Source organism: Taeniopygia guttata, chromosome 1 (assembly GCF_048771995.1).
Source record: "Taeniopygia guttata chromosome 1, bTaeGut7.mat, whole genome shotgun sequence".
Classification (NCBI taxonomy): Eukaryota; Metazoa; Chordata; class Aves; order Passeriformes; family Estrildidae; genus Taeniopygia; species Taeniopygia guttata.
In genome coordinates, this window is record NC_133024.1 from 84043299 (window position 1) to 84066855 (window position 23557).

Here is a 23557-nt window from a genome sequence, read left to right on the forward strand (position 1 = left end):
CAGCTCCTGTCCCTGCACAGGACCATCTCCAAGAGTCACACCATGGGCTCAAGAGGAGTGTCCAAAGGCTTCTTGACCTCTGTCAGGCTGGTGCTGTGACCACTTCCCTGGGGAGCCCGTTCCAGTGCTCAACCACCCTTTGGGTGAACAGCCTTTTTCTAATATCCAATCTAAACCTCCCCTGACACAACTTCAGACCTTTCCCTTGGGTCCTGTCACTGGTCACCACAGAGAAGAGATCAGTGCCTGTCCCTCCTCTTCCCCTCATGAAGAAGCCATAGACCACAATGAGATCTCCAGGCTGAACAGACTGACTTAACTTGCTTCTCATACAGCTTTCCCTCACAACCTTTCACCATCCTTGTTACTCTCCATTGGACACTTGCTAATAGTTCAATATCTTTTCTATATTGCAGTGGCCAAAGCTGCACAGAATATTCAAGGTGAGGCTGCCTGCCCCAGTGCAGAGCAGAGCAGAGCAGGACAATCCCCTCCTTTGCCTGGCTGGCCATGCTGTGCCTGATGCTCCCTAGGACATGTTTGGCCCTCCTGGCTGCCAGGGCACTTCTGACTCATGTTCAACTTGCCATCAACCAGGACCCCCAGCACTTTCTGCAGCACTGCTCTCCAGCCTTTTGTTCTCCAGTCTGTCTGTACACTGAGGTTTGCCCCATGCCAGGTGGAGGATCCGGCACTTCCCCTCATTGAATTTCACATGGATGGTGATTGCCTGCCCAGCCCTCTAATTTGTCAAGGTCTCTCTGGAGGGCTTTCCTGCCTCCAGGGGAGGCAACAGCTGCTCCCTGTTATGTAGTGTTTGTGAACTTACATGGCATCCTAACGTGAACCAGTATAACAGTTTAAAGGCAATACAGCCTTTGGACATATATGATTGGCTCTGAAAAGCGCAGTACAGAGAAGGTATACCTGATTTCCTAAGTATCTCTTCAAGGAAGCATTCCCTGTGCAATTCTTTGGACAAAAACTTTGTTCCAACCCCTGCAGGAAGCCTATATTCTCTGCAAGAGCCTGTTTCTATTCATTCACTTCTATGTTTTGCCCCTGTGCCTGATCCCTTGCTGCACTGAACCAAATAATTGCCTCCAGAGTAAAGCCAAGGTGCAGAGCAAAGGCCAGCTGATTCCAGACTATGGACACTACAGACAGTGATATAGGGTTGATCTCAAGAGAAATACTCAAACCTATCAATTCTGCTCTCTCAACTTTTTGCAAGTTAGCCCTAGAAGTTCCTAAATTCAGTCCTTTGAGTGAGGAGAATAATCTCTGGAGTCCTCCCTTGTGGGAAGGACTATAATCACAAGATTATCTTATTTTTTTGTCTTAGGGGAGTGTCAGCTTCTTCTCCTCCAGCTGTGCTTTAAAATAAATTATTGAGCTTTAGAAGGACATTTGGCCACAGGATTTCAGAATATCCCAGGGAATGTATTTCCCTTTGGTTAGGGATAGCCACCTTTCTATTCAGTGTGCCTAATCTTCCAGATCACCAGACATCTGGCATCAATGCACACTTGTTTCACAATTTAGAGGAAAAACACTGAAAACTGCATGACACTAACCTACTAAATATCCAAAATATCTGTTACACAATCTCATAGGGTATTACTACAGTTCCCTGGAGGGACACTGCTTACACTGACAGCTTGATTTTGAGTTATATTGTCTTTATTCCTGTCTCTTTGGGTAAAAGAAGCTGTGCTTTATTATATGGCAGCAATTTTATTTTATCCTTTTTTTTTTTTTGTTCTGCCTGTATTTTAGTGACTACATGTAAACTGATGGTATAATTATGGAATCAAAGAAAATAGTAATGGAGGGGAACTAATAGAATGACTTGCCTTGAAATGAGACTTATTCCACAAATCAGTGTTTTCAGCAACCTGTGATTTGCAATTCCCATAGAATTTCCAGCAGAGATAAAGATCCTGCAGTTGTGAATTCAGGCAGACTGACAATAAATTTGCTTTTCTTTCCAGATTTTCGTAACAAGGCACTGTAATATATTTTCAGGTACTATGTCCATCCTTAGACAAATACCTTGACAAAAGGTTGTTATAGATATTTTGTAGACATTTTATTAGTGTCCAGTTTGTTGCTATAAAAATGCTGCTCTCCCTCCTTCTTCCTCCCAAAAATTCACATACCTGTCTGACTCTCATTGCTCACCTCACTTGTTTCTATGTAACTAGCCTACTGCTCCAAATTAGTCATCTCAAATTCCACTTATACATTGTCCTTTCCTGAAATAGTTATGTAAGGTAGCTGGGATGAACTGCTCAAGAAAAGTACCTGTCTCTCCCTGTCTGCTACAGGGAGATCCTACAGGACTGACATCAACCAACTGCCTAACTCTTAGAAATTTAAAACTGTGTGAGAAGTCTTTCACCATCTGTGCGAGCACTGTTCTTGTTATACATCAGTTTGGTCTCCATGGCAGAGATTTTCAGTACAGCTACACTTGGCTTCCATGAAGCTACATTAAGTCATGGCAGTGGTGCCACACCCCTTTGTTAGCTGTTCCCCCGCTCATAGGAAGGAAATAATTGTAGCAGAATAATAATGCATTAAGTTTTTATTTTGCTTTTTTTTTTTGCAGTGATGTCACCTGCAAGACATCTTTTACAAATTTTTAAGCTTCTTCCCACTGACAAAGCATATTTGCCAAGGAGGAAAATAAAACAGAATGTTTGGAGTTGTAAGATATGTGATCTTTTTTTCTTTGTGTAGGAATCACGACTGTGCTGACTATGACAACAATCAACACTCACCTACGAGAGACTTTGCCTAAAATTCCATATGTTAAAGCCATTGACATGTATCTCATGGGCTGCTTTGTCTTTGTCTTCTTGGCCTTACTTGAATACGCCTTTGTCAACTACATTTTCTTTGGAAAAGGCCCTCAAAGGCAGAAGAAACTTGCAGAAAAAACAACAAAGGCAAACAATGATCGCTCAAGGTTTGAAGGCAATCGGGTAGGTTCCTTGAATTTATATGTACTCTATTTTTACACCACAAAGACTATCAGTATGAAAAAAACAAAAAGGCTTGCATAAAAACATCACCATCTGGTGACAACCAACCACATCTTTTTGTGGACAACCTTGGCCATTTTCATTTTCAGAAACCGACATAGAAGGCTGTACATAGGCATACAGATGTGGAAGTGAGTATGATCTGTATTACAAGTGTAAGAAGAAGACAGTGGGAGGGAAGCTAGCTTGAAAATAAAGGCTCAGATCTACAAAGGTGTTTATTTTTCTAAATCAAATATAATTAACTATGATTTTAAATACCTATGTACATTTCCTGTGTAAGCAAATCCAGGATCTGAGCACATCTTTCCTCACTTCACTTAGAGGAGATGCATTTACCATGGGAGAGAACAGATAAAGGATTAGTTCTGCCATGCTAATTAACTGGACACCATAGTTTAATGCTGTGTGTGGCATTCTCATCTGCTGCTGTTAAAAACTAGCAAAAAAGTCTGAGTCCTAGAGAAACTTTCAGATTGATTTCTGAAGCATGGTATTGGCAAGGTCTATGCTAATTATACTCAAGCCTATTTCCGTGCCTGGAGTATTACTTTATCCAGTGAATACCTCCTTTTTTAATCTTTGGAAGAAAATTTCAAGGTATTCAGCAGTATCTGACATTAACAAGTCATGTCAGTTTGAATAGAACGTCTTTTTTTTTTTTTACTAAAATGCTCCCAATGAGGCTTTTTCATTCAGTTCTGTTGAGTAAGACTGTTTTTTTTTTCCTTTCAGCTATAAATTAGAAGAATTCACAGTGACAAAACTGCTACCTGTTTATCAAAACCAGTATCATAAAAGTAATTTCAAGCTATATTTGTTTATCCTAATGATTGTCTGCTATAGTAAATGTAATGCACAACTACCTAATTATCAGCACTCATATATCTGAAACAATTCTAAACCGGTAAACACATTTTTTCCACTGTATTATGAAAGCAGATTCTCATCACAGTTGGCAGCTCTACTTAGAACTAAGATACCAGGACAAAGGAATTCCCTTTACTGTAAAAATAAATAGTCATAATAATAAAAAATACAGATGGGGAAACAAAAGAGTATTCAAATTGAAAGACATGGAGAAGATTTTAACTGCAAGCAGGTAATGCAGATGTACACACTAAGGTTTAATTCTCTTGCTGGAAACCATCTGGTGTATCTCATCCATTTAAATTATTTACATTATTCAGTACAAGACTTGTTAATGGGTCCAATACTACCCCATGCCTGACAGTTCTTCTATCTTGAGATCAATTTATCTACATTTTCAAAATATTCCTAAGTACCTTAACTAATGAAAATGTATATTTTTATACCCAGTTCATGCCATTTTTATATCCTGGATCTGCTCATACCATATAGCAATCTTTTTTTCTTTCTGGCTTTTGACTTACAACCTTTTATTTTGTTTCTGAAGCATCCCAAGCAAATATAATTAACTGTTCTGCTTTTTCTGCTGGTTTGGTATCAACTGTGCATGAATGCAAAATTCCTTCACAGCAAGCATTGTCAAACATTGGAACAGGCTGCCCAGGGAGGTGGTTGAATCACTATCCCTGGAGATATTTAAAAGATGTTCAGATGCGGCACTTCAAGACATGGTTGTAGTGTGGTGGGGGGTGGTCTCTTCTCCCACTTAGCAAGTGACAGGATGAGAGGATGTGGCCTCAAGTTGCACTAGGGGATGATTGTATTCTATATTAAGAAACATTTATTCACAGAAAAAGAAGTCGGGCATTGGAATCACCATCGCTGTAAGAATTCAAAAGTCATGTGGATGTGGCATGTGGGGACATGCTTCATTGGTGAACATGGTGCTGGGTTAACAGATTAACTCAGTGACCTTAGGGGACTTCTTAACCTAAGAGATTCTATGATTATGTCAAATAAGGATACAAATTCAGTGTACCAGAGTTTAAAGGAGAGTGTGTTACTTTGTCCCTTGGAGTCCCAGCTGTGAAAGAAAATTCTGTATGCATTGTAGAATCATATATACTCATATTTACTGTGAATATTTGCTGTTCAAATAACACAGGATAAATAATATGATATGGTCCCTTTCTGTGTAGAAAACATTTTATCCCCAGGCCTCAGGTGAGGAATTCAGCAGAGCTTTATTCCATATTCTGGATTCAGTGCCTTCAGAGAAGCAGTGCCAGCATGCAACAGAATCAGACAGAAATATTAGGTAGAGCTAATTGGAAATCTTCCTTTGAAACAAAACATAGATAGAAGAATAATTGAATATAGGATGTCAAATTTCTCATTTGAGAAATACTGGCAGATGTGAAGCATAGGAAAGTGATCAGAACAGGCAAGAGGTCCCATGGATTTGAAGATGTGCATCTCAGGGAAAATATACCTAACAGATCTACTTTGGACAAAGTTTTCCATGGCTTCGAGATGCCTTGAAGCAGGAAAATGTCTTATCTTCTGGATCATGTCCACCATTTACCATGCTATACAGATATCCATGGATGCAGCAGGACTGGATCCTGTTGGATTAGCATACTTTCTATGGAAGACAGTACCTGAAAGCTCTGCAACCTTGGTTCTGACCACTTCAGGAATAGTAAAGAGTGATTCACTTCCAGTCTTTCCTTTGGTGGCTCTTGAAAATCATTGAATCTGATGGAATTAACAGTTGCTTGCTTCTTGCTTTAGAGTTGCGACTCTGGTGCTGGATGTTCTGGGACAGGCTCAGGCAGTGCAATATTGCACAGTAAGGGAGCTCAGAGACACACATGAAGCCTACTTTGTGCAAGTTCAATGAAATCAATGGTTTTGTAGTTTTGCTGAGGCTAGGTTTCAGTCTTCCATGAAGTGTTATTCCATTCAGAAAGGAAGGTTTCTAATCCTGGAAAATATTTCCAATCTCCTGTGTTTTGGGGCTGAGCAACATTTTTAAAGAAAGGGAGAATGCCAAAAGCAGGCAGCCCACATTGCACTTATCACCACTATTTCCTAACTGTCAAATGTAAGCTGTGCTGGAAAGGAGATTGAAAAATGTTCAAATATAAAACTGGAAGAAGGTGTTATTATTAGTTTATTTCTGACTACTATTTTGGGTTGCTCTGTTGCTGTTTTGTTTTAGTAATTGAATTTGCTGTTTATGAATCATGTGCATGAGCTCCCTGCCGCTGATTAAGAATACTAGCTTAGGGCACTAGGAAAACAAAACAAAACAAAACAAAACAAAAAACTGAGCTAAATAAAAAAAAATAAACATTATTCAATTTATTGTCCACATCAGATGCTGTAACTTGTACCCACAAGATTACTAGTGACAGAACAACTTAGTGCTGTATCATGTCCAGCCAGAGTCTGATACAGAAGGGCTGGTGGTGTGGTGGAAATCCCTTGTGTTGGGAGGCAGCACTAGCAGAGAAGGGGGAGCTCAATACATTGACTGGTGCTCAGGCCCTGAGTTCAAGCTTTTCTTCTATGGTTCCTAAGACTGGCAGTGCTGCTGAGACAGTATCTTTCTCTCAGGCAAAAGGAACAAGAAAAGGCAGTGGGAAAATTGCACGTTATTTCCACTCTGAAGTGTTTTAGCCCATGAATCAGCGTGGATACTACTATTTTAGTCTATTTTTTACACATGAGAACTGAAGTCTGGAGTGCAAGCTATCAGGCTTGTTTAGAAACACTCCTCTTAATAGTAGCAAAAGGGCTTTTCCTGCTTTCTTAGTCTTATTGGACTGTAGAATAAATGAGGTTTTTAATAAAAAAATAATTCTAGACTACAAAATGCACAGATGTGGGTATGTTTGTGTTGTATTTGATAACTGCTTTGCAAAGCAGTAACTTCATGCTTAGTAACTCTTCATAATGAAAGCTTTTGCATTGTCAGAGGTTATGGGTTTGAAAAGCCAAAACTGGCACAGCCACCCCCATTTTGGTGCTGCTGCTATGGATATGCCTCTCCAGTGCCAAGCTTTTAGGTACTTCTCTCTCAGTTATTCCTGATATGCTACCACTAAGGCTTGCTGTGCTGAACTGTCTGTTGGCTTCAGTGCTCCCATTATGCCTTGCTGTCCAGCTCTGTCCTTTTTTGAAACCAGTGAGCCAAATAGCTCCAGGTGCAAGGGAAAGAAGAGCTCTTGCAGCATGGAATTGGCACAGCCAGTGTCCTCACGTTGCAGAGGAATCAAAGAAAAGCAGTGGGGAGAGAAAAACTCTGTGCTGTGTTCTCCTGTGCAGCACTGCTGAAGGTGGCATGACGGCTGAAGCACGTCTGACTAAATTGAATCTCTGGAAAAGGTTTCAGAAGATTCAGAGCTGGTGATGAGATGAAACCTGAGTGATCCTTTCTGAGTGACTCATCTGTGGATCAGCAGCTGACTACAGAGGAAATTTCACACTTCGCTGTCTCTTCTTTTGACTGCTTTTGCATCACATTTTATTTCAGATAAGGCACTGTAAATAGTATTCCTCACTGAATTGTTCCAGCCTATCGCAGTAAACCATAGTTACTAAGACAAACACGGGATGCTGCTTTTTTTTGTGTATAACCAATTTTCATACACATACTCCTTTGGGATTGAAAACTCTCTTTGAAAGCCTTGATGCTCTGCTTCATATATGATGGCAAGCTCTCGGATCAAGGAAGACATTAATTTTTATTTTTTATAAAATATTTCTCCTGACATGGTATTGATGCTTAAATTAAAGTCCTCTGATTGTAGAAAAACTGTCAGAAAAGAATAGGTGGTCTCTAAAAATGTTTCCTTTGAAAATTGATCGTCATTGTTACAAATCAATTCCATTTATCCTGTTTGTGTTGGCAGATTGAGGCTTCAGTTGTAGCTCTCAAAGCTTTCAGTTCTGCTACATAAGTTGTTAATTTTAAATAGGGCTCAGATAAAGCCTAATTTATGACTAAATCAGCATGAGAGAGCTTTAAGGCAAGCCTGTTCTCACTTGTTGTTCACTCTTGTGGTAGAGGCTACTTGTACAATCAAATGGTGAGCATGTGTTTTGGACATTGCTCCTTCTGGGTCAATCCACAGGCTTATGTGATATATTTTAAAATCCCCTGCTGAAAACATTGCTTTTTGGTTAAAACTGTGGCAATCTCTGTTTTCAGTTTAGTGGGACCAAAAGTTCAGCCCCAGAGTATCAATCAGGAGGGTAACAATCACACAAGCTCATTCAAGCTTCAAACCCCCAATGGTTTTCAGACATGTGGGAAGAGCTTCTTCTGACAAGAATAATGCAATAACCCTTTATAAAAAAGCCCTTCTCATCAGGCAGTGTCTGCAAGTATTTTTAGTTCTGGAGATTCCTGGCTCCAACCCCCGCTGTTGGCCAAGGCATCAACTTCCCACCAAGCATTGCTGAGAATAGAGGCTCAGGCCACTTACATCTACTTAGCAGTTTTGTTAATTGTAGCAACCCTTCTCATAAGTGGGTTTTTAATGTGAAAATTAATATCCTGACTTCTGTGGAAGAATTATCACTCAGTTTAAATTGGGAAGTATGAGAATAGCAAAACTGGCAGCATTCTCCTGTGTATCTTCATCTTTCCTGGATACTTTTTTCAGTGCTTTTTTTAACAGTGGGAGATTTTTATATCACCACTGTGATGAGTAGGTACCAAATTTTGAAATCTATCTGTCAAGGGTGATAAGCACAGTTCTTGTGGGAAGAAAACTCATCCTGTAGCTCATGGTGGGGACATTTATTGTGCACTGAGACTCATGCACATACTAGTTTTGTTTTGCAACCACTTTGCACATGTATGAATCTTGCAAATCCTGAGACAGTAAGAAGGATTGTACATGCAATTCATAGGACATCTCAGAGACTGTAACAATCCATATAATGTGAAATACAGGGCAAAGGAGGACTCTGCATTTGTTTCCTTTTCTTCCTCCATTGAAATACACTAAGACTAATTGTAAAACTTTGTTATTACTTGCTAAACAGTGAGAATAATATGGAAATTCCTATTTAGTTTGCTTCTTCATACTTTCTCTGTTTTTCAAGGTCTTTCCATCTTCCCAGTTCTGCTGGTTATCATGGGCTCATCTACTAAGTTGATATAACATAATTACCTCTTCTATTTTTTGATACTTATTAATTAATATAAATATATCTAAATGGCAGTGAGAGAAGTATCAACTTTTAGATTCAGGGATAACTCTCAACACTATAATTTTTGTTTTGCCTGCAGTTTCAAATTATTTTTAAATATACAAGGCATAATGTGGTCAATGTATTTCTCTTTAAGCACAGATAAAACGTAAGGTTTGATTGCATATTTTTCTACATGTTGGAAAGCCATTTATGCATAAGTAAAGAAGGTGAAAGAGGCAGGCACTGATCTCTTCTCTCTGGTGACCAGTGACAGGACTCAGGGGAATGGCCTGAAGTTGTATCAGAGGAGGTGTGGGTTGGATATGAGAAAAAGGTTCTTATCCCAGAGGGTATTTGGGCACTGGAACAGCTCCCCAGGGAAGTGGTCACAGCACCATCCTGACAGAGTTCAAGGACGGTTTGGACAAGTCTCCTAGGCACAAGCTGTGACCCCTGGGGACGGTGCTGTGCAGAGTCAGGAGTCAGACCAAATGATGCTTCTGGGTCCCTTCCAACTCACAATATTCTGTGAATCTGTATCTACTTAAAGACTAATTTTGATGTAAAATAATGCAAGACTAACTACAGAGCTTTTCATTATGTTATTTAAAACCCCTATTTGCATTTATATTGCTTCACATGATGGGAAGGGTTTATATGGTATTTGAAAATTTGGGATTGATGAACAAGTAAACATACCTATGGGGTTTGAACAAAATGCTTCCTATTTTTGAGAAAATGCTCCCTCTGAAAGACTTACAAGGAAAAGGAGATTTCATTGTAACATACTCTTTAAAATTTATGGAATATTAAACAGAGAACTAAATGAACTTGAAACAATTCAGACTCTATCTAATAATAAATCAAGGCTTATGGTAGTTTTCTGGCCCTAGTAAAGTGCTTTCAAACTGGCTTAAAAGTTGATTTTTTAAAAAAAATATTGGAGAAAGGTATTTAATAGCAGGTGTTATATTTTGTTTTTTAAACTAGAATAGCTAACATCTAAATGAGCCCAGATCCTAGGCAGAATCAATAAGTAGATTTAGGACTTCCCAGATATAATAGGGCACTGAAGTTTTGGACCTGGAACATATAAGCCAGTTGAGTCCACTGGTGATGTGGTGTTCCTCCAAGTGCAAGGAGCAGGTTCTTTGTGAACCTTGTCTTAATTCTCCTCCTTCTAGCTTCATTTAGGTGAGTCACAGTCATTTTTGGGTAATGACATTAGGCTGATGGGGTATTTGAATTTTTTACTATACTGTAATATGTATGAAATGCATATACAAGTTCAGAAATGGTGAACATTCAAAAGTGAATCTGCTTCTCAAAGTGCACTTATGTGAGATTCAGTCACTTCACCCTGGTGCAGAAGCTGTAGTTACTCAAAGGTGGGAGGGATGGAGTTTGATAAAAATTTATTCTGAAACAAGAGCACTGATTTTGCATATTTGTATCCATGCTGATTCAGCGGGGAATTAATTAATGATTTGGTACTCAGCTGTTTTCATCTGTTTTGATTCACTTACTGGAAAACACTCCAAGGAAACCACCAACCCTTGCTTGTGTTGGGGAGGAGATGTGAAAACCAAACATGGAGACCATAGTGAAGAAATGGGAAGGAATGACTTCAGTGGAGCCGAAGTGGGGAGAAAGAAGGCTAAAAAAAAGAATGGAAGCACAGGGTTGGCAGAGAAGTGAAAAAAGGGAAATACTTTGGTTAAAGAAGGATGGTAAGAATTAATGAGAAATTGGCCAAATCCACAGTTTCCTCTCTAATTTATTAACAGCTTTTGAGAGTAAAGCCTGCTATTAGCATTTTGGGGAGAATTTCCACTGCACAGAGTGACATTTTTGAGCCAGGTAATAAAAATGTATTCTAAGGCTCATACAGAGTAAAACTAAATTTTATCAAAGACATTGGCCTTGTTTGTCATATGCAGCCATGACTGACTGTAATCCAGTCAGCTACTTTTCTTAATCTATATCTGGGGTAACATCTTCCCTGGAGCCACTGAGCAGCACTCGTGTTCACTCATGGAGGATTTTGCCTTCCCTGTATATTCAGGCAAGCATGAGGTGACTTGCACAGGTTACCCTGCCATTATTGGTTTGCTTCTTTATTCGTTGAGAGAGCTTGTGTACCTTTGTCAAAGTAATTTAAATCATTGCTTAAATGATTCTAAAGTCATGTTTATGTGCAAATACTGTTTAGCATGCTGCATGCATTAATTATTCATACTTTAAGACATCACCTTAAGATTGTCACAAAGTATTAGCAAATAGTGCTCTAATGTTGTCAACAGCTTAGGTGGTTTATTCAAAATCTCTGAAGGAATCAATTTGAGAGAATAAATCTCAAGAGTATCTGTGGACCAGAGGCTGATTTAGCTTTGGCAGACCCCTTCTTCTCTCCATCTGCTCCTTCCTCATATTTGACATGCAAGCCTGTTGCTCCATTAGAAAAGAGCTGAATTTCTATATTATGTTTCCAAATATGTTTCATTTGACATTTTGTGAAAAACGTATACTGTCATGCAGCTTCATAGGGCATACTGGTATCTTCAGAAAAACAATTTACACAAAAGTTGCTACTTACTTGACTGCCGTTCTGGTTTGATTTCTAGAGGCAATAACAAACAGTGAAAAGTTGGCACATCAAAGGCAGTAGCTGTGTTAAGGTGGCATGTGAAGTTGGCAGATAAGGAGAAGAAGGCTATGACACGCAAGGAAATAATAGGAATAGAATTAATTCCTTCATCAAGAGAAGCCTGAATGCATAGGTGTACTCTCCATAATACAGGCTTTCAACTGACAGCTCACAGCAGTCGAGGTTTGGTGTAGAAGGACAAAGTACCCAGGATGGGCTGATGTCTGTGTATATGTAGGTGGCAGACAGAATCAGGAGAGATCAGGAAATGCTGAAAGAAGAGTTGACATCTGTGGTGGTGGAAGGAAAAGGAGTAGAGACCTGCAAGGGGATGGGAGGGCTCTAGGGGTGAAGCCCACCAAAATGGTCTCTGCTATGACATTTTTAGTAAGCTGAAGGATGTTTCTCAAAGCCTAGGAGGAGATGGGAAAGATGACATTTGATGCCATTGGGGTCTGGATGAGAGATTTAGTTTTAAGCTTCACAAGGAAAAAACAGGTTGTTGAGATATTTTACGCACTGCGCATTGTCTAAAAAATATCCTGATCATAATTTGTACTCTTAGTGGGGAAAAAAAAGAACAGAAGAAACTGAATAATTTTTTTCAGAGACCACCATAAGAAGTGATGATATCCATAACTGTATTTTACACTTGTGTTTATTCCCTGGTTACAGAGACTGCTCAACAGCATGAACTCCCTTCTACAAACTTTGAGATCTTTCTTTTGTACCCAAAGGGTTTCTGTGATGGAGAAAATAAATTCTTCTTAATCACCACTGAAGTATCTCCATGCCATTATTTTTGTTCATATTGTTTATTTTTATTTATAGGCACTCATCAGCATAATGTGTCATTGCCTACAGCAGCAGGATTTGTTAGATACCTTAGATTTATTTTTGCTACTTGCCTGTATATCATTCATAGCATTTTACATTCTTTTTTTTTCCAATTGAAAGCACCTTGGAAAAGCATTACTGATATACTATCATAATTGTCTTCCCTGAGATAAGCTGAAGCATCAATAATTGATGAAAGAAATATCCATTTCACATAATTTCAATAGGAGTGAAAAAAGTTAAATGCATATGGACAGACACATAGCTGCGCATACTTTTAATCCATCACACAGCTTGCAGAGGACGTGGTATCAGATGACTGTGCAAACTTCAGAAGGCTGTGACAATAGTCTGTTTTTACAATCACTTTTAAACTGATGCTTCTAGAATGAGATGTTTAACTGCTACACAGTTGACACAGCTAGACCATGTGGCAGGTTAGAAAAATGTATTAATAATCGTGTGATGAATTATGGATGAATAAATTGCATATGTAAAACTGGAAATTATCCTGTATTCCATGATTCACTCTCTATTTCTGACACAGAGAACTAAATTCTCTTGAACAGAGTAACACATGTTGTTATCTGTCTGAAAATACCCATCATGTGACATTTTTTTACCTTCAGCCATCATTTTCCTTGTCCCAAAACTGGCAGAAAATTTGGAGCTGATCCCTGCATTACCTGTGTTGACTGCAAATACTTCAGCGTGTAGGGCCTGGGTCTGGGGGTTGTGCTGCCCCACCAATGAAACTATCAAATACTGATTCAGACACTATTGCTTGGAACAATGAGTGCCACTCATAGGAACTCTTCTGGACTGAAGGAGCCATACACAGCTCTGTGCTGCTCCTCTTTTACCACCTGGGAGGACTGGAGAGTCTGGTTCAGATTTTAAGACTCTAAATGATCAGGAGCTTTTTCTTTATTAATAAAAATGGCATGCTCCGTACTTGGAAATTTATATGGGGTTTTGATGATTTTTGTATGGAGCTTTCTGGGATATGGCTGACCAGGGACTTGCTTTTTTGTCTATCAGGGTAATGTCTAGTCCTTGACTGGGTATGGGTTACTGTTAACACAAACATTGACCTTACTGTAGTTGCAGTTGCTATTAAATTAAGCAATGTATTATTAGTACTAAACAAAACATCTACATAGAAATCGCTGTCAAGTTTCTCTCAACAAGACTTTGACTTAGTTAGCATAATAAATCTATTTTGTGCTAAACACTGGTCACTTGCCTCTGGAATAGGGCAGTGAAAGGAAAGAGTCCTCACTAGTTCCTCAATTCACCCACTTTTTCTCTGTGCCTTAATTCCATTGGTTTTTAAGATCAATCACTCAGACAGAAAATCTCTACAGTTAAAAATTGTCATGATTGGAAAACTCTGCAAATTACTTTGGAAGGAAAACTTCGGGAGATAAGTTGTAAATAAGTTCTGTGATTATAAAATACAGAGTTCAGCACATCAGAACTGTTCTTGTGATTTTAGCAAACTTCACAGGCACTTTTTTTATCTTATTTTAGATCACAGTTAGGAAAAAAAAAAATCCAGCCAGTTTAATTTAATTTCCTACTGTAGCAGAGAGAGGATCCATCCCTTACTCTCTCCCTCCATTGCCAGCAATGCAGAGGTTTCACTGAATTGCATCGTCCTTTAACATGTGGCTGGTTCAGAGGGAGAAGAAAATGGTGGAGTTTGCCAAGTACAGTTTTGTACTGGATGTTTGGTAGTATGATAATAACCCTTTTTGTAAAAGTATTTAAGCACTTGCCTACTTTTAGGCAGCTGAATAGTGCCATTTCTTTTTTAAGATTATCACATGCTTAAAAATAATTACATTATTTTTCTAGATCTGTATGGGTTTGGAGATTTACATACACCCACATTCTACTCATCGATGTCAAGTCTTTTGAAGGAATTTATGTTTCTATTTTTTCCCCCCAGGTGGACACCCATGGAAACATTCTGCTAACATCGCTTGAAATTCACAATGAGGTGGCAAGCAACGAGGTCACCACCAGCATTACAGAAGCCCGAAATTCAACTATATCCTTTGACAACTCAGGAATCCAGTACAGAAAACAAAGCTCACATCGTGAAAGCCTTGGGAGGCGTTCGTCAGAAAGAACAGGCTCCCACAGCAAGAGGGGCCATTTACGAAGAAGGTCTTCGCAACTAAAAATAAAAATCCCCGATCTAACGGATGTGAATGCCATCGACAGATGGTCAAGAATGGTGTTTCCATTCACATTTTCTCTTTTCAACTTAATTTACTGGCTATACTATGTTAACTGAGTGACTTAGTTTTTTTAAAGGACTTCAATAACAAGTGAAGTACTACTTGCCTGCAGAGTTTATATATATATTTATATATATATTTATATATAAAAAAATATATATATGAACTTTTACTATGTAGACCATACTCATGTATGTGTGAATACATGTAGCAAAGAACTGTATGTACTTTAAAGCACATACTGCAAAGCAAAAGAATATGTATGCACACACACATGAACACATTCATTCTGAGGTTATGGACACTTTAACATAGAATGCACTTCACAGGAACTTTTTAAATTGAAAGGCAGGTGTCATCAAAGAAGCAAGCCTTGAGAAAGTAAGTGTTGTATATTACCACTACAAAACTTTGATTGTCATAGAAATTTTTCAACAGTTGTAATCATGTATAAAGTCAGTATTTAGTAACATCCTTTGTAAATGCTGCCATACACACTTATCATAAAGCAGTAGAGTTACACTGGTAAGTTTAAAATAAGTTATTTATATTGCAGATCCATCAGCTACCATTTCATCAAACAAAATTTATTTTTCTTTGCTAAATTTTTTTGGGTTTATATTCATAATTCATATTTCCCAGTCCAGGATGGACATAGTTTTTAATGATCTCTTGCTTTCTCTTCTGCAGCAAGCAAGCTGATAATGGGAGTGTTGTAGGTCTTTGGAGACATATACAGGTTTATAATATTTCAAACAAGCATTTTAAGTGTCCATCAACAGTGACATGAATCTTTTGTAAGTACTGTAAATGTACAGCACATTTTCCTTCCCTTGGACTGGTTCCAGCTGCTATGTAATTTTGAAAAAGAACAGCACATTTCTAGTATAATTTAGCTGAGAATTCAACTACTGTCAATGTGCTCTACATCTGCTGTAGATTTAAAGATTGTTATTCCAGTGAAAGCATAGAAGATGTCTCAGGTTATTTGTTACTTCAACATGAAATCACCTAGCTGTAGCGGTTTTTAAACATGCATTCATATTATTTAACATTCTTATAACATTGTATGTTGATGTAAAATATATTTGCATAATATGCATATAAGTATATTTTCTCAATAATTTTCTTCCCTGTGCTTGCTATTGTGGCCGCATGTTATGTCATATTTTTGTTTCTGTGATAAGTTTTTATTCTCTAGAGTTGAGCAAATAGAGAACTTCCGATACTTCGATTCAGTAATGGAGCATTTTCATATTTTATTTATATACTGAAAGTATATGCTTACACTTACCAAGGTAGTGTGCTGCCATCACAGATCACAAGAGTATGTTTTGTTTCAGCATTAACTGTTAATGTTTCAGCATTAACATACCCTTCATGCAAATGTGACCATTTTAGTTTTGATCCCAGTTTTTTCCCTCACTGGGATTCCAACTTTTTTTAGTCTAGTAGATTGTAGTCATCAAGGTATGCCAATTTCAGATCTGTAAACCTAATTTGTTATTTAGCAGAACTAAATCTTTCTAAAGAAAAGAAGATATATTTTTTGTAAACAGTGTTTCTATCATGTACATTCTCAAATAACAACAAATACAGTAGCATAAATAGATCTAAAAAAATAGAATTCAGGCTTAGCCCTGACAGTTCTCTGCATGCAAAATTCCTGTGGACATCAATGGGATTTTTTGACAGAGAGCTTTGGTTGGAGACTTGTATGGGCAAAAATATGTGTGAATATACATCTAGCAAAACCACCAAATATGAATGAAGCTGAAAAGGCCGTTCTGGCTTTTTAACAATCACCCCCTGTTCTCGCTAGGGCTTGATTGACCAGTGAGTAGAGCACTGATACTTGGGTTGCTGCCGTTTACAGCCCCTTACTGTTCCCACCCCTATTTGCAGCTGAACTGTGAAACTTTGCTCTGGACTGAAATTGCAGCCTGGTTTGCAAAGGTGTTTCAGTTCCATCCCCAAGGCTGCTCCTTGAGCAGGGACGGGCTGGGCACTGTTGCCTTGCAGCACCGCTGCAGCGCGATCCCCAGCCGGGAACGTTGACTGGAACTCCGGCTGCTGCCATGGGCAGGATCAGCGCCGCAGTCCTGCTGCATCCTTGGCAGTGGTGCCAAGTGGCTGAAGCTGCAGTTTTTAAGCACTGTATCTGCAGATAACTACACAGTATGAAGAGCCTCAAAGGAACCCATAGAGCTGGAGCAGAAAAACGTGGTGTTTAAAAGCTCCTCAGTATTAAGTCCCATTGGTAAAGCGCAATGCATTGTGAGATCTCTAATATCTCTCCAAACTGTGAAGGGATTATAGAGCACATTGCCACCTTTATAATCAAAGTAACTAACAATTAACACCCTCCCAAATTACATATTAGATAAAATTGTTGAAAACCTCTCCCAAGTTTTTATCTTAATAGCAAATATGTTTAAACAACACACTGTCTCATTTTAATAAAAATTATAAATGCTAGGCTTTGCTTTAAAAAAGTTCCCCTACTGAAATAATCTCCAAGCAACTCTTCCTGTAAGTGCCCTAAAATAACAACCCTAAGAAGCTGGATTTGAGAATGGTCCTGCCATCATGATTTAACCACAGCACTCTCTTTTCTTTAAGCCCCACCTCCTAAAAATCACATAGCCAGGCAGAAACCTTCAATAAGAAGTGAGTTTTTTGCTGTGACAGAAAGGTATATTCCAAATCCCACTGAAATTAGTTCTTCAGTGGCTTCAACCAGAATTTCCAAGAAGGCAGAAAATCACTCTCTGCACAGAGCAAAGAGGCAATGTGGATTTTTCGGGGACCTGCATGTGCAAGAGGGCTGAGTCTCTGAGAACTCTCTCCCTCTCTTACCCTTTGCACTACTGGAGGGCAGCACGTTACTGCAGCCCCCTTCAGGAAACTGTACTCCCCATTTTGCCTATCCTTGCAAAAAGTAGGCAGTTGCACATTTCAGCTTTTTCAAAAGATTTCATATTCATTGGTTTAGTCACAAACAGCTTTAACCTTGAACAGATCCAAGTCTTGGTTTGACTTGAAAAAAGCCAGGAAAATCTCATATCTTACACACACATTTTTTGTGCCTTTTTTTGCCAATTCTGTTCCTACAGCCCCAGCACAACTTCTTACACACAAAAAACACACACGTACAACCACGTGTTAAGAACAGTGTTTGCCTTGACCTCCCATTTTCTCTTGACCCTGTGCACTAGCTGCAGTATATTATTTTAACCATAGATTGCTTTAAAACTAAAAACAGTAATTTCAATTAAATCACACCAGAGTATTGTATTTCATAGCTAATTAACTCCTTTGTAACTCACTACTATAAATAACATTTACACATAAGTTGTTTGTAAAAGGCATTGAAAAAAGGAAAACTGGAGCTATCTTCTGTTATAGTTGAAAGGGTCAATAAACAGTAGAAATATTATGGTGGTTTTACTCCATGTTGATTTCATCCCATTGTAAAGATATACTAAAAAAAACCCAATCCTTTTTGCTTACGGCACAGCTATGTATTTTTGGTATTCTTCTGCAGTGAAAAAAAAAAAGAATAGTAAAATGGAATGATGAAGAGATGCTTTATGAAAATATTGATGAATGAATACTAATTTATTAAAAAGGATTTAAAAATTATTTGGGTTTTTTATTTTTTTTTTTGGGAATGGAGGAGCATGATGACTGTTTAGCCAAATTTAATCTTAAATAGCATGTAATTACTGGTCTTACACATTTTATAGAAAAAGACGAAATATGGAAGCATTTTCTAAACAACACACAAATAGAAGAAGAGCTTCTGGAGCATTGAACAACTATATTTCCTACTGCTTTATACAGTAGATAAAGGAAGAGGGAAACACAACATCCACTGACTTAGCAAGATTCTTAATAGCAAACCAATCTGTCTTCAAGCTGTGGCATTGCCAGTTAAGAGAAAAAAGTTTGTTCTGTGTTTTGTATGAAGAAGCCTGCTTCTACTCAGGACACAAAAGAGTTTTTTAATATCAAAACAAGACAGTGTTTATTTATATGTTTTAGTAATCAAGTACTGTGTTCATTACATTTTTTATTGCTAAATAAGTTATTTTAGAGGAGTGAGGATACAGAGGATTTTGTGGAAGTGGGTTTTAAAGACACCTTGCTATTAGTGCTACAACCCCTTTCCCCAGAACAAATAAATACCTTGAAAATGTGGAAAGTGGGAACAAGCTGTCATATGCTTGCTTAAATTTCATAGTAGCTAATGATATATGTCACAATTTTTAAAAGCAGATGAAATATTCTGCACCATAGTAACGGCCTTTTAAATCAACAAAAAGGCTCCCTCTTATTTCAGCACGTTTCTGCTCACTTCTGGCAATGCTGCCCAGGTTGTAAGTAACATATATAATCCATTTTTTCTAGTCCAGCCTGCATTGTAGAGTAGGATGTAGCAAGATCAGTTTTATGATGGGGAATATTTGCTAAGAGATGCATTTATTTCTTTGTGTATTTTGGAGATGATGTATGGATAAATTGCTATTTAATTGCTCATTGTATCAAATGAGTTCTTTTCTCCACCAGTTAGGGTTCTGTTAGTATCAAGACTATTTCCACAGATGTTGGTTTTATAGTCACAACTGTTACAACAGCAAGTGCCTCTTGCTAAAAGAGGTACAGCAGTAGCTAAAAACTGAACTAAAACCAGTGGGAATCTCAAGGCTTCTCTGAATTGGTTTTGAACAAAGAAATTTCTCATAAGTGCCTTCAAACTCCTCCAAATACAGGGTCAGAGCTTTACAAAAATTATTTCAGATCATGGGTGTTTAATTTATGTGGTCCTTAGAGCTTGTGAGAGCTGACTTGTGGACTCTGACATACATGTTCAGAAAATCAACCTTCTGACAGTTTTCTCAACATACAGCATCACTTGTACTTGAAAACTAAAGCTATCTGGATAGAATATGTAATAGTAGTACAAAAATAAAAAACAACTGTCCCTAAAATCAGCCAAACTTTAAATCACTAATTAACTGAACTTAAGGTCATATTAAAGCAAGCACAATATTTGTTTGTACAATGTCCCTTAGCTTTGCAGCATTCACTGGGGTATGTCTTTGTCCCAGCACTGCAGCCTAATTGAGGTTAGCAAATTTTCTTCCCCCCATAAACAAAAGAAAACCCAGAAAGTGGCCCTGCACCTGCATAGCTCCAGCAAGGCAAAGGGAGAGCACCTCTCTGGGTTTTCCCTACCCTGAGCTTTCCAGAAAGACTCTGATCCCATCTCTGAATCCCTCCTTGGAGGCACTGATCATTCCTTTAACTTCAGAGGGAGCCTTAGGCTAATTCTGAATTATCCCCCAGCTTACCACCAGCAGTTGGGTTGTTTCAGCTGTTTTTGCTCCTGCTGCAAAATCCTGGAGATAAAGTTGCTGTTACCCCAGCTGTCAGAGGGTACACTGGAAACAGCATGTGGACTCAGGGCTAAGATACATCATGGTAATCTTTAGGTTATTCAGTCTAATACTGTATTTAAATATATTTCAGTTATGTTCTAGCCTTCAAGGGTTAGCACATTTGTCTCCAGATGCTGGTGCTTTTTATATGAATGTACCTGGGACAGAGCATGGGGAGTTTTTCTAAACACTTTAAATCTGCCCAGCAGTACTCTCCTGAGCATTTCCTCCATCCTTCATCCACATCACAGGTCAGAGTTTGCATTGGCTCTGCATTAGGTTAACCACCCCTGCTACTGAGAGCCCAGACCTGCAGGCGTGTGCTGCCAAGTGCTGACTTGCTCAGCTGTACCATTAAATCCTCTGCTTGTTAGAAAGTCTCTCACAGATCAGATGCTATAATTAGTCTAACAACGAGCTGCTGTATAACACCTTCTCCTAAAATGCCAGCACTGCCACTAGGGACCCCGTTTTCCCATCCTTTGAAAATCACTAGAAAAAGGAATTTGCAGGGTCTCAGAAAATTAAGAACCTCTCTGTTCACCCAGGCTCACATTTTGCTTCAAGTTATAAATTTAATCTACAGGGACAGAAGTAATTTGGTACAAAATTTCCTGCCCAGGGCTACTCTTAAGAGTTTGCAGTACAACACACAAATAATGTAGGTAAATGCTGAAGTATTTTAAATTTCTAGCAACAATCTCTACATCTTCTTCCATTGGAGATATTTAATGTGAAAGGCACAAACAACTGCAGGAGCAGGAACCAGCAGACAGTAAATCTCCACACAAGCTGGTTGAGAGCTAGGTTGGAATTAGGCATGTGTGCTCCTCTTGCTTTCAAAGGTCTTTCTTGGCTGAGCAGCTGGAGAGTTTTGATTGAAATTCCAGCTCGGCTGAGAATGATCCTGAAACATGACCCAGAGCACTCTTTGGGCAATTGCTTTAGGCATCTGTCTCTGATGTGAAGAGCTGACAAAAGCACTACATATAACTGCATCTAAGATGGAGGGAAGTCTCCTGTCATGAACAGGTTTTGGGTGCCAGGCATGTCTCTGAGTGCCTTCAAGGCATGGATTCTCCCTGCACTCTCTATTTCTTGCCACTGCTCCTGGACAGTTGCACACTGGACGTGCTGCTTTGCCCTGCAGATCTGTACAATTCTCCTGCCACAGCAGAGGACACATGGACTGAATTCACTCCATCTCACATGGCACATTTATCTGAGGTATCCAGTTAGTCCTTCCATCTTTTTAGACCCTATTTTTAACAAACTAAAATACATACTATCATCCTGGTTATTTAAAGCACACATTTGGAGTTCCAAGCCAACATTTTTAGCTTCATTTCTTCAACTAGCTGCAAAATCATCTCCAAAGAAAGACTTGAGCAGAGGAAACGTGCACAGTAGTGCTGTTGCATGCTGCTCTGCAGCTGGAGTTGCTGCGCTTGAATTTTGCATGTGATAGGGAGCATGAGAGAGAAATAATGCCAGGGAAATGGAAATAATTCCTACACTTGCCTATATTTGTAATGTTTTGGATGAAATGGTTTCAGTGCAGATGACAGAAGACATCCTGTGATGTCAGTGATCCCATATCATGACCAACAGTGGTCGCCTCCCTTTGGTATCAGTGTGAGCTGAGTGTGGGTTTACAGCTTTGGCTGAAAACTCAGAACCATATTGGCTATTAGAAAATTATTTCTGATTGTTTGGGGATTGGAAAACTGTGACATGACTTCATTTGCAAATGGGAACAATTTCAAGACATGTTTTCCCATGAACTTAACAGTTCTGACTCTGTCTTATTCTAAGCCGAAGGCTACTGCATCATTAATTAGTTTTTGAATTACTATTTCATTTTACATTTTTTAATGTGAAGCATAGAGGATTTTTTTTGGTTTCTCTAAAAATCCAATGCTCATTTGAAGCAGGAAAGTAATTATTTGGTGTTATAAATGCATATACAACTGCACATAGTGCAAGATATTGGAAGTGAAACACTCAAAAGGATACAAAAGGATACCCATTACCTGCAACTACTGCTTGGGCATTATTTAAGATACTGATGACAGTTCTATTTGACAAATATGCTTATTTTATAGCAACATGGATTAGGTATTCTGTAGAGGAAGTTAATATAACACGTTTCTGTGTATCCCATTTGCTTTGACAAGATAGTTTTTGGTGAAGCCAATACTGGAACAATTTGCTAATGACCTCACTGATGTTAAATTTCTCTTGATCATGATTTCTTGCAGACCTGTAACATCCTGAATGCAGATGACAGTTTTGACATTCACAAAGATGTAGGTTTAATTATCATCTTGATTACTTGAGCTGGAAAGCCAGATGCCTAAATATCAAGAAAGGTCGAGTAGAACAAATCCTGATAGTTGGTATCTTTCACTTTTAGAAAGGTTGCTTGGATTGAAAGGTGACTTAGAGAATAACAGCAAGTAATTCCTTTGCATAACTCTCTTCCTGCACAAAGGAACAACTGTTTAACAACATTTAAACAGGGATTTTGTCCTAAAAAAACAGGAAATTTGAGCTGAAATACCAAAAACATGCAAATCACCTCAAATAAAAGAGAACAAAAAGGAGACACCAATATATATACAGACCTGATCGTTTTTCCCAGTGCCCCATCACAGGTGACACTTTATTGTTGAAAGGCTCACATAAAGCTCAGCAAGCCACCTCTTTAATAGCAGAGAATTTGTCAATATCCGTTGCCTTTATGTGCATGATTTATAAATCTATTTTCTAAAGCAATTTGAGGGTTGTAAAATCACACCATTATTTAGTACACAGCTCCTCATGGATTCTGGTTTATCAAGTGTAAGGTAAAGAGGGTAAAGTGATTCTGCTAATCACTCATTAGCTAGAATAGATTCAAGCAAATTACTGCTATTATGAGTTCTGATCCAAAGCCCATTATAGTTGAAAGAAAAGCTCTCAGAGGTTTCAACAGGCTTTTCATACCACCTGAAATTAATATTAACCAGACTGATGGAAAATTTACATCTTAATTGACTATATGAAGATCAAGATATAAAAATTTACAGACTATAAGTTGACTATAGGAAAGATCAAAATACAGTAGTGGACTGAAACCAGGAATTGCAGTAGACAATGGATAAGATTTTTTGTGATTTTAGTTTAATCAACTACACTGTTGATGTTGAGGTGAAAAACAATCAGGTTGAGTTTTTGTTTGTCCATCGTTGTCCACAACACCCAGGC

At 38.5% G+C, this 23557-nt stretch overlaps 1 protein-coding gene across 2 annotated transcripts in view; it reads left to right on the forward strand.

Annotated features, from left to right (window-relative positions):
* GABRB3 (gamma-aminobutyric acid type A receptor subunit beta3) overlaps positions 1–18509 on the forward strand; it is a 114273-nt gene extending 95764 nt beyond the window's left edge. For both annotated transcript variants that reach the window (XM_030277856.4, XM_072932298.1), the window contains 2 exons: positions 2746–2990; positions 14570–18509. In XM_030277856.4, the coding sequence (XP_030133716.1) occupies positions 2746–2990; positions 14570–14920 (596 nt within the window). In that variant the 3' untranslated portion in view covers positions 14921–18509. The remainder of the gene's footprint in view (positions 1–2745; positions 2991–14569) is intronic.
* The last annotated feature ends 5048 nt before the right edge of the window (positions 18510–23557 follow it).